Source organism: Typopeltis vanoorti, chromosome 5, assembly GCF_054136105.1.
Source record: "Typopeltis vanoorti isolate ZY-2024b chromosome 5, IOZ_Tvanoo_1.0, whole genome shotgun sequence".
Classification (NCBI taxonomy): domain Eukaryota; kingdom Metazoa; phylum Arthropoda; class Arachnida; order Uropygi; family Thelyphonidae; genus Typopeltis; species Typopeltis vanoorti.
The window spans coordinates 90,987,516-91,000,283 of record NC_143553.1 but is presented as its reverse complement, the minus strand read 5'-3'; the positions used below and the strand labels follow the sequence as shown (position 1 = coordinate 91,000,283).

Below are 12,768 nucleotides of genomic sequence, written 5' to 3'. Positions count from 1 at the left end.
TTTTTTTTTTTTTTCTTAGAATTATATATTCTGGGTGGTTACTGAAACTAAAAATGATTAAAAAACTTATTACTGCTGAAAACCATGCTTGTGAAACTTGAAAATCTACATTTTGCATTGAATGAACTAAGCTTACAGTAATTCTGAATAGGTATGTTATTTTTAACCTGTCTGCATCTAGTTTAAATCTCTATGTCATTCCAGTTAATTTAAAAGCCAATGTTAGCAAATAAGAATTCAACGACTTCAATTTTTTTAAAATATGGGCGCATGTGAATGGAAGAACAGATCATTATTTATATATATATATATACACACACTATTTTGCACATGGCATATTTTAATAATAAGGTTATAAGGTTAAAATACAGGGGGCAGGGAGGGGGAGCTGAAAAGTTCTGATAAACACCTAGAACAAAAATGACTGGTTTGTGCAACAAGGGAAACACTTTTTGCTAAGAGGAATGCAATTGATGCAACAGCATTATAACAAGTGTTTAAAACTTTGTGGAGAATATGTAGAATAATGCATAAGTTACATAGTTCTACCTGAATTCCTTCATGGTGATTATTACAACTTTTCAGCCCACCCTCGTATGATATAAGTATATATCATGCTTTATTTTTATTCAAGTACTTGAAAACGTAATCCTAAGTTCAAGTGTATAACTGGTATAACTATAATTAATAGCCCTGGGGATATTAAATGTAGCCTTCAGTCTAAATGAAGTTAAGATAAATTTTTTATTCACGAACATTTCTGTTATAAAAATGAGAAAGAACAGTATTACTATACAACAACAAAATATCAAAACTGTTATAAATGGATGTCATAGTAATATTTTTTCAAAAAAATGCAATCTGATGATCATTACCGTGAATATAAGCTTTCTTTTTTGGCAATCTGTACATCATCCAAATTGTACTCATGCTTATAATCACATTTGCTATTAATATTCACCAATTTCCATCCACAGGTTTCTATTGCTCCTCGAATTTCTTTATTTGTAATCATCCTTTTGTACCATGCCACAACTAATGGTAAATGATCTTGAAGAATGGTCGATGTTTGTGAAAACACATCCTGTAATGCAAAAAAATCATATACAAAAACAAAATATTTGTTTAAAAATAACATAAAAATGTTAAAATGCAAAAATAAATATTTTACTTAAAGTTTAAACTGCCAAGGGATCTTACAGTATAGACAAAAGTGAAATTTTAGAGCATATGGATGTAGCAGTAGAAACTGGAAGTCACCCCTGGAAGCTGGTTAAAGGTGTTGTTGGGAAGCACAAGATCCAGGTTCTCATGGTGTGTTGAATAGGCTACCATTTGATATTGTGGGTCCATCTTCAGTAAATGTTTTCAAGGAAAGATACAATAAATATAATCTCCAAATAGACCTTCACACAATGCATCCTTGGATTCTTTGGAGGCCTCTCTCAATATAGACCTATTACTATAACCCCTATATTTCTTAGACTATTCCATAAAATATCAGCAAAACATTTACAGAAGACATTTCCTCATAATGTAAAGTAAAGAGCCTTCATTCTACATGTTGCAGTGAAACACTGCACCATACACAATTAATTATTATTATAAGGGCACCTCCATGGAGTCCGAAGACTCATTGCCCAAGACCTAATCTGTCATACCTCTCCTTGAACCCATTAACAGACAAAGCACTCACAACTGACTATGCCAACCCATTCCACTCATCCACAACTCTCCAAGCAAAAAATCTAGTCCTCACACCCTTACTAACCACACATTTATTCAACATCTAGGGATGACCAATTGTTGTGGTCCCTCTAGCTAAGTGCTGAAACATTTCCCCTGTATCAATCCTATAAAACCCTTTAAGCAACTTAAATGTTTCTATCACATCTACTCCTTTATATATCCTCATAGGGAACATTCCACACGCCACTCACCATCTTGGTCACTTGCTTCTGAATCTTCTCCACTGCTTCCTCATCCTCCCCCTTCCCCAAGAAACCAGCCTGGAGCACAGTAATCCACATGTGGGTGGATAACAGCTTCCTTATCTCTACTTGTTAACATGTTCTTCAATAGCCAAATAATCTTATGAGCTACCTTAGCAATATGTCCTCTAAACTTGAACTCTCTACCACCACCCCTAAAATCCTAGCTTCATCTATTTCTTGGAGTACAGTTAAAGTATGTTCAATGTGATACAAAGCTTGCCATCTATTTATCCCAAAATGATAACTTTACATTTGTCCACATTAAACTGCAACCCATTATCTTTTGCCCATACTGACAACCTATTTAAATAATCCTGCAAGCATTCCACGGTGCCTTGATTAACTATTACTCTACTTAATTTCGCATCATCAGCAAACAACTGAACATTTCCTTTCAGGTTATTTCCTATATCATTTATGTACAAATTAAACAGCAACAGTCCCAGCAAACCTTGCAGCACACTACTAGTTACTCACCTGTTTTACCTCAATTCTGCCATCATATACCACTTTTTGATATCTGTCCAGCAGCCATCCTATTATCCATTTAACCTGTGTCACATTCATCCCCATTTGTTCTAATTTGCGTAACAGACTACCATGTGGTATTCTGTCAAATACCTTTGCAAAATCCAGCGAAAGCATTGTGTAGCCATTTCCTTTATCCAACTCAGCTGTTACTTTATTATAAAAAGTTAGTAAATTACTAAAGCATGATCGACCCTTCACAAAGCCATGTTGACTTTCATACAGTATTTCATATTTTCATCTACCCATTCTAGAATTCTGTTTTTGACCAATATTTCTAGTAATTTTATTACCACACCTGAGATACTGATTGACTGGTCTATAATTTGCTACTGCAGTCTTAAATCTCCTTTATGCAAGGGAATTATTTTGCCCTCTTTCCACTCCCTTGGAACTCTACCAGACCTGAGACTTAAATTAAAGAGCCTAATCAAAGGCATTATCAGTTCCCTAGCACATTTTTGCAAAACCTTAGCTGATAGCCCATCTAATCCTACAGCTGTATTTTCATTGAGATTCTGCAATATCCTAAGAACTTCCAATTCATCCACTTCTGTTCCCACATTAGTGTCTATTGCACAGGTTAAAGCAGTATCCTCACTAGGATGATAATACCTTTGCAAAATGGTCACTTAGTAACTCAACTATTTTATCTGCTTCTGTCTTCTCATGACCATCATCACTCATTAAGGTTAATCTTCAATAGTCATTCTTCATCTTACTTGCCACATAATGAAAGAACTCTTTGGGATTTCCTTTGCCTGCTTTGCTAGATTCTTCTCATTATCTGATTTTGCCTTCCTTGCCATGCTGGTCACCTTTCTTGACTGAGCCTCATACAGTTCATGAGATTGCTGGTTACCTTTCTCTTTATATGCCCTTCACAGTATTTTCTTTTTCTGCAGCTCATGTTTAATGATATCACTCATCCACCTAACTCCTATCTGATTAACCCTCCTTACCTTAGGTATACAATTTAATATTGCATATCCCATGCACTACTAACATCCTTACCCTGCAGTGTTTTATGCCATGGTACAGATTTAAGCTTCTTCCTAAGTTTGTCATAATCACCTGCCTTGTATTTCCACATATACCCCTTCTTGAGAATATTCCTCAAGTTTTGCAATTTTCCAAGTCAAGACCATATGGTCACTTGGTCACTTTCACCAATTGAAAGCAATGTGGTCACCTTGGTTATGGATAGCTCTTCTGATCCTATAACCAGGTCCAATACTCTCCCCACCATCACATGCTGCTTAAATAATTATCCCTTCACAGGTGTATAAATTCTATTTCCTTCCTGCCATGTGATCTTTCTTCCTTCCAGTTTATATCTCCATAGTTGAAGTCCCCCCCATAATAATCACTCGACCTGTACTCATTGTACTAATTTGGCAATGCATGTCTTCCAGATCATCTGTGGAACTCCTTGGCCTATAGCAACAACCAATTGTATACTTTATCTTGCTGGTGTTAAATTGTGAATGAAGCTATGTTATGTAATTTATTATTTTCATTCACATTTAACATTGCCTATTTAAATATTAATCATGGTTTATATAAAATTGTTTATTATTCCTTAATTAAGAATTACTAATTAAATATTTACTGAAAACCTGACCTGCTATTAATTTATAAAATAATAATATGTATAGAATTTTGTATAACTAAATATATGTGGTGTAACGTAAAGTGTTAATTTATATTTAACTGTATACGTAATCAAAAAGTTAAAGAAGTAGCTTAAATATTCTGTTGTTCTTATTTGTCAAATATTTAATGTTATGTAATCATTCATGTAAGAGTAGTAACAGAGCATACATTACATTAGCGAAATGTTTACGTTTAGTCTGTTGTCATGGAGACGCACGCGTAAACAACCACGAGTGAAGAGAGCGTGGCGTTCGAACGTAAGGTGGGAGTGAAGGTCATATAGAAGATATAGATAAAAGGGAGAGTAATAAGGGAGGTCATAGATAAGATAGAGAGGAAGAGAAGAATTATTATTAAGGAGTGAGGAGAGAGTTTTGCGGAACCAAGATTATAAAATCCTCAGGGCAGAAATTTATGAGTATAGTGTTCGGAAGTGAACCTATAAGTAGTGAAACATAAAGTTTAATGTTATAAGCGAAATCTGCTGTTGTTATGAAGAAAGGTTGATACCGTAATCAGATAAAACGAAACTGGACAGTCAATGTGAAAATTCTGATTATTTCCAGTTAATCTGGATTACAATTAAATTCTATGTTGCCCTAGGAAAACGTTATATTGATTACTTGGAGGAAAGTGAACAAGAAAAGATATTAGTACCTAATTACTGTTGTTTCGAATAGTGAAGTGCGACTTACAGTAATACAGTTTAAACTATGGAGAATATTTGTCATGTGTGTTCCGCTAATGTTAATTAAGTTAATTCATAAGTGCTCTCTCAATAATTTGATGTATTGAAGATTTTGTCCGGTAAGAGTAGTTGTATAAGTTTTTCTATTCTAGCATTAACTGTAATATATTTCCGATGCTCAAGGACCGGAATATATTTGTTTGGAATATTGCTTACGTAGTTTATTGCCTGCTGTGAAAATAAACATTGAGCTGATAGATTTGTGAAGACTGATTTAATGTGAAGTTTGTTATATTAACTTGAGATAAGAAGATTTGTGTTTTTGAGACTGTGAATTGTAAATGGAAGTTAGAACATTGATTTAGCATGAGTGACCTAAGAAGTTGTATTAAGTTAATTGTATAGTTCCATTTTAAAATAGAGTTTTTGTATTTGTTAACCATATCATATATTAAATGTTTTATTTTGTTGATCTAAATATTGTGTTTGCCTGAATTCCTTATTATTGCACCGTTCATAAACATTCGAATCTTGCCGGAACCCCAAGTAAAAATGATGATAGATGATTCGGCCTAATGAGATGACTGCTAACTTAATTTAGAATTGATCCTACTATTTATATAGACTAATCTAAGAATAGGGTGGCGCAGTATAAATATAAATTTCCCTACTTTTGGATCGGTGATCACTTCGTAATTAGTTATTTTAATTATAAAAGTGACTTGGACTAGATGGTAATTAGAACACGACAGAAAAGAGTCGTCACGACACTGGCATTAATCTCACACCTGATTGTTTCAAATGAACAGCCACCCTCCCACATGTCTCCTATTCTTTTTTTTGGATGCAATTCATCTGCTATCATCAGCCGTATCCCTTCCCCAAGCCTATCTTCTATATCTTCCTTGAAAATACTAAACCCTTCACATTCAATCCCTTTAACTAATTATCTGCTGTTAGCCATGTCTCACTAATGCCTATAACTTTTGGCAAAGTTGCACTAACGAATGCCAAAAAAACTCCTCCCCTCTTGTTCCTGATACTTCTGGCATTAGTATATAGGAACTGCAGCATCCCTTTATCCAGGCCCCCTGCCCACCTTTACTTCCTGAATTGACTACCCTATTCAATATTTTTGCTTGAGATACTAGATTCCTCATTTGATTATTCTCACATTCACTTGCTTCCACTCTAATTGCTTAAGTTTTCCTGAATTTGTGCTTCAGCATGCCTAGTGAACAAAGCTCTCTCCAGACACCTAACACCAAAACTATTTAGATGCAGTCCAACAGCATTGCACAGATCCTTCTTCATCAAATGCACCCACAAATTCTACATCATTCCTTCTGAACAATTTACATATAGACTGATTGGCTACCAATGCCCTCCTCCTCAGTTTGCCTCATTTTGTCACACTTTAAGTACTCTCCTGATCATTGAGTTTCCACATATAATTTTCTCCTTAACTTGCTATTCTTGTTTATTCAGTCAATCTTTATTATTCCTTCAGACCACCTGTTTCTTTCTCTTTTCAGCCTGCTAATCTTAAATGTTATCCTATGAAGGATAACATTTAGAGCGCTATTTCTTCATTAATATCCATTTCGTTCTCCTCTTTATTAATGTCCTTTCATTCTTAATGGAATTACTTTTTTCAGACTTGTGGAAAATGCTCAAGTGGATAACAATCAATGCTGACCATCACAAAACAGTCATTAACAAAGCAAGACTCACAGATATGTTGAAGAACTCCTAAACAACTCACTTCAATCCACAGAACATCAACCACAACTTCCCTTAACACAGACCTCCAAAACATCTTCCGATGGAGTGCAGATAACCTCATCAACTTCAACGCTAGTAAAACCCAGTTCTGTCTAATTTCCCACAAAAAAAAAGAACCATTTTCCCCCAGCATTATTTTTGATAACACTCAAATCCACAGACAAAATGAAATTTCTCTTCTCGGAATTACATGACATCAGGCCTCTTCTGGCATAAACACATCACAACCATTGCATCCTCAGTTTCCAAAAAACTAGGCTTTCTCTTTTGCTCAAGACGTTACTTCACATCAAAACAGCTGCTAACCTTACAAATCGCAAATCTGCCCAGCTATCAAATACTGTTCTCACATTTGAAGTGGGGCTCCTAAAAGCTCCCTCAAAATGCTCGACTCAATACAGAAGAGAGCAATTAGACTGATAAATGATCCATCTGTTATCGACTCACCCCCCCCCCCTTTCATATAGACGTTTAATCTCTGCAATTTGTATATTCTACAAATATTTTCATGGAAAAATGCTCATCTGAAACAACATCAATAATTCCCTCACTCTGTACTAAACCCATTGGAACACGTGCAGCCACCTCCTAACATCCCTTCACAGTACACTTTGAAACCCACAGAACAAGTTTCTTTTCCTCCTCCTTCATCCCTGCTACTGCTGTACTGTGGAACCGTCTTCTCCCTGAAGTATTTCCCAAGGAATACAATATACAGGCTTTCAAATCAAATGTTAACAAGTTCCTCCTTTCCCAATGCACTACCCATATATGGTACTAAAGTACTATAGGTTGACCAGCCAACCTCTCGTATATATGGGCCCAACATAAAAAATAAATAAATAAATAAAAACTAATTGTAACAGTCCTTCAGGAACCAAATTATCAAAAATGGATTTAATGATGCCTATGATTCTTTTCTGTATCAGAGTACAGAAAAATTAGTATATTAGTATTAGTAATATTAGTATATTACTAATTAAATAAAGTCACAACAAAGATTTTACTTTGTTGTGATGATGATTGAAATGATTGATTCATTCTATCCCCAATGCTGATAATATAGCTGTTTAAATTATAAAAGAAACGGCTTGTACAACAATCAGCTAACAATTATACAAGTTGTTGGAAGTTTTTTTACTTGGTTATACTATAAATTAAAGATACCAAGAAATTATACATTTATTTTAATCCTTTATCCAAGTGTAAGAATACTTCAAGGCTTAAACAAAGTTTGCACCTGAAGTATTTTCAGGACTGGGGCAACTCGTATAAAGAAGCTAAGACTTCACATCACTTGCCTTAGTATCCCATAATGCAAAGCACATCTCCCTGCGGACATGTATAATGCTATACATTATGGCAAGAGTCACTACCCAGACTGGTTTCGATCTTTATTGAGGTCTCTTCGGTGGAAACCAGACCTAAAAGTGATGCGAGGCCTTAGCTTCTTCGTTATACGAGTTGCCCCAGTCCTGAAAATACTTCAGGTGCAAACTTGTTTGCTTACACTTAGATAAAGGATTAAACCAAGTATATAATTTCTTGGTATCTTTAATTTATAGTGTAACCAAATGAAAATCTTTCAGCAATCTTTCTCTAATCCAGAGTAATTTAATAATAAGCTGCGACACCTTTTGGCAACTGGTATATAAAAATATGACTTCTGCATTACTTCAACCTTAGTATATCACAGTAATCGATCGTAACTGAGATGTGGATTGATTGATAACCATCTTATGAATCTACTGTGAGATGCGGTGATTAATAATACCCTTGGAGGGTAATAGATGGCAATGCTGTAGCCAATGAAGTTCTGAGGCTCAGCTATTGCTGTTACCCTCCTGCCATGTTCAGAGCTTTAATAGCTCAATAATGCCTTATCCCTACACTGTCCTCTACAGATAACGGGGAAGATGAAAAGCATTCTTGCTTCACCCCTTTAAACCAGTCCTTATAAGGACTTAGTATATCACTATAAGGACTTAGTATATCACCTTTGGGTCTGGAGCTAAGACATCACATCACTTTTGGGTCTGGTACCCACTGAAGAGACCTCAATAAAGGTCGAAACTGGTTTGGGTAGTGACCCAGACCATGATGCATAGTATTATACATGTCCACAGGGAGATGTGAAGTCTTAGCTTCTTTATACGAGTTGTCTCAGTCCTGAAAATACTTCAGGCACAAACTTTGTTTGCTTACACTTGGATAAAGGATTAAACCAAGTATAAAATTTCTTGGTATCTTTAATTTATAGTTATACAAGTTCTTTCTTGTATAATTTAAAACTAATTGCTCATTCCATTATCAAACACAGAGAATGGAATATAATTAATCATTCTGAAATATCCATTCTATCTTCAATTAATCAGATTAAAGTAACATTTTTTTTTGTACTATGAGCATGTGTCACTAAGGAGTATGTACCTTCATTCTTACATGATCTTAACCAAAGACTGAATTGTGCCATTGCATTGAAAACAAACAAATTGGATCTTGAAGTGATGCTACTGCTCAATTCTCTGGTTAATATACTGTGTCATAAGCATTAGCAAACTTCTTGAAACATTTTGAGAGAAATTTCTAAACCTTAATCCTTGAACTTAAGAAAATGAGGAGGATTGGAATTATGGTGAAAGCAACAAGGTCATGATGCCTATTTGTGTTCTCTGACTAGTTTGCTTGTTAAACAGCCATAAAACCTACTACCTACATAGGGGACTGGCTAATTCATTTCAATTGAAAAGCTCTTATAAATATTTCTTGCATGAATTCTTAGATGGAAATAAAACCTGGCTCTTTCCACTGAAGGACACACAACATGTCAGGTCAAGTCATCCTTCTGACTAAACTATGGAAGCATCCACCCATTAGAATAACGTATGGTACAGATTGCAACTGATGTATTTAGCCACACAGCTCCCTACATCCTCATCAAATTCCTTGGCTACTTCAATAATCAACATTACAGAATATGTTTCACTACAAAAGTGCAGCAAATTGACTCCTTGACATTCCTAACATATTACTCAGTACAAAAAAGCTTATACATACAAGATTATAGATTAATGGATTGTCATATTTCCATCTGGCTGGCCCAAAAACTTGGTGTAATTAGCAATCTTGGAGGTAGGAGACAGAGGGATCTAACTGAGCAACCACATAAAAGGAGCTGAATGTAAAGAAAATACATTTCTTAGTAATCAATTATTTAGGCATCAGTTATATCTAATATTTTCTTATTGTTATCAAACAGAGTATGAGATCAGTTTATTATGTGTGTTAATTGTGTTTCTGGACTGCCTATTTTGCAGGATAATAAAACCTGATTTTGTGGAAGGTAAATTTCACAAAATTTTGTATATTTATACAGCTATATTTTCCATCCATGGTACAACTGGTGTGAGGATATTAAATTGATGTCAGTCAGGAAGAAGTCCATGTTTTCATTGCCATGCAGCCAGTTAGTCTGGCTTTGTTTTATTATTAAAGCCTCTACTAGTCCAGCAAGCATTAAAGATTAAGGGATATGTCCATTTATGAGTGAGATATAATTCAGTACTACAAGCATACCATAAAAATATAATCAGAACTATATATATGTCATTAAATAAAATAAACTTCACTTTGAATAAGGACAAAAAAAAAAATCTACTGCCCAAAGGGTGTTTCAAAAGGGTGTATATAACTTTGCAGGAGAAAGAGAATAACTCGGAAGCCATACAAAAGCTAAGTGAGTGTCATAATGTAGTGAAACATATCAATTTCTGATCATGTAACTTTATTATTCAAATGACAACACTAGATGGTGTGATATGTCACACCATTTGAAAATGGTGACTTTCCATGGTGCAGAGCAAGCATGTTGTGTGTTTTTTTGTTTGAGAAAACAAAGTCTGAAACACAAGTTCAGAGGAATTTCTGCACACAATATAACAAACAACCTCCTAGTAGATGCATGATCTATACATGGCACAGATAATCAGATGCGAGACCTGACTGACTGAAAATGATATAGTTATAGGGATATTGTATTTTCAGGGAGGATAGAAGGACAGGTTAGGTGGTGGGATATTGCTGATGACAGCTGCAGAATTACAACCAACAAAATTAGAAGAAAGAGGATATTAGGTCTAAGGAAGATGGTTCATTTGAGGCTGTCTGGTGTGAGATAGAGGTAAATAGGACAAAATATGTTGTTAGGTGCTGTTATAGACTGGGGGTCCACAGGAAGATGTAGATGCCATGTATCGGCAAATCAGCACAATGAATGCAGGCCAAACAATTATTATGGGAGACTTTAACTATGGAGATATTGACTAAAGGAAGGAAAGGGGGCAGAGCAAGATGGAAGTGGGATTTGTAGAGTTGCTAAGGGATAATTACATGAAACAACATGTTACAGAGGGGGAAAAGGGGGTCTGAGAGTGTTGGATCTGATAGTAGCATCAGAAGAATGTATCAATAACCAAGGTAGACACTCCACCTCCAACTGGGGAGAGTGACCATGTAGTCTTGTTCTGGGAAGTTGCCAAGCACGTGGAGTTCTCTGTGAAGAAGGATTTATGTTCATTTATAAGGCTGGTGATTATGAGAAACCCAGGAGTTATCTTGGAAGTGCCATGGCTTGAGAAGCTTAAGGATAGAATGTCAGTAGTGCATGGCAAGTGGTCAGAGATAGCTTGAGGATAGCAGTACCAGACTGCATACTCAAGATCAGGAGGATAAAACAAGTGGATGAACAGGGATATAAAGCAAGAGCAGAAAAAAAAAAGGAAAGAAAACATTTTGGAGGAAATATAAAAAAAAAAAGTGATCAGCATACTCATGAGCAGTACAAAGTGCAAGCAAGAAGAGTGACTAGTATAAGGAAGGCCAAATCAGACTATGAGAGAGAATTAACCAAACAAGACAAAGTAAATCCAAAAGAGTTTTTTTGTTATATAGCAAGCAAGAGGAAAAATGACTATGGTAGAATGACTTTAAACAATGCTCATGGTAGGAAGGTGACTGAACCAAATGAAATAGTTGAGTTGCTGAGTGATCATTTTGCAAAGGTGTATCATCCAAGCTGTGATTTTACAGTTGTTGATGTCACAGAGATGCATATTGACATTAAAGCAGATGAACAGTAGGTGTTCAGCATATTAAAAAATATGCATGTGAACACAGCAGTGGGACTGGATGGCATATCAGCCTGCGTACTACATGAATATGCAAGAGAACTGGCATTGCCTCTGACAAAGTTGTTCAATCTAAGTCTCATCTCCAGAAGGGTTCCAAGGGCGTGGAAAGTGGGTAACAGTACCAGTGGTTCTCCAAGATAGAGGAAGCAAACTACAGACCAATTAATATATTGGGAGTAGTTGTTAAAGTATTAGAAAAGCTGGTGAAAAGTAAAATACAACTGTGGATGGACAGTGTGATACTCTATATTGGCAGCATGGCTTTGTAAAAGGAGGTCCTGTCTTAGTAACTTATTCACATTTTATAATAAAGTGACAGCAGAAAATATAAGTAATGGATACACCATGATACTGCTCAACTTTGTCAAGGCATTTGACAGAATACCACATGGAAAACTATTATTAATACTATTATTATTAAAACACATGGATAGGAGGCTAGTAGCATGGATAGAGGGATAGTTGATGGACAGACATCAAATAGTATATGGAGGAGTGGAATTTAGGAGAATGATGATGATTAGTGGAGTACCTCAGGATTCAGTACTAGGGCCACTACTCTTTAATTTGTATATCAATGACATAAGGAAAGATTTAAGAGTGGATATTCAGTTGTTTGCTGATGATGATGCAAAACTGGAGAAAGCAATAGTTGATAAAGGTGATGTAGACATCCTGAAGGATGATTTAAATAAATTGGCATTGTGGGCACAGGATAATGATTGTCAATTTAATGTTGCAAAATGTAAGATTATGCACTCTGAGTTTGAAAAGGTTCCATGGTGTATCATCTTGATTGTATTGGTTTGCAGGAAATTGATGAGGCTAGGGACTTGAGATAATGGTGGACAAAGAGTTAAAATTCAGAGGGAATATTGCAAAAGTTGATAAAATAGCTCGACAAATTACTTGGATGTTGAAAAACACA

General features: G+C 35.4%; 1 protein-coding gene across 7 annotated transcripts in view; it reads right to left on the bottom strand.

Moving 5' to 3' along the window:
- The window catches only part of LOC150106647 (glutathione S-transferase C-terminal domain-containing protein), a 300,229-nt gene that overhangs the window by 161,440 nt on the left and 126,021 nt on the right, over positions 1 to 12,768 (bottom strand). For all 7 annotated transcript variants that reach the window (XR_016548323.1, XR_016548324.1, XM_090392600.1 and 4 more), the window contains one exon: positions 876 to 1,084. Coding sequence is in view for 5 of the 7 variants with exons in the window: in XM_090392600.1 (XP_090248726.1) it covers positions 876 to 1,084 (209 nt within the window). In the remaining 2 variants the exon portion in view is untranslated. The remainder of the gene's footprint in view (positions 1 to 875; positions 1,085 to 12,768) is intronic.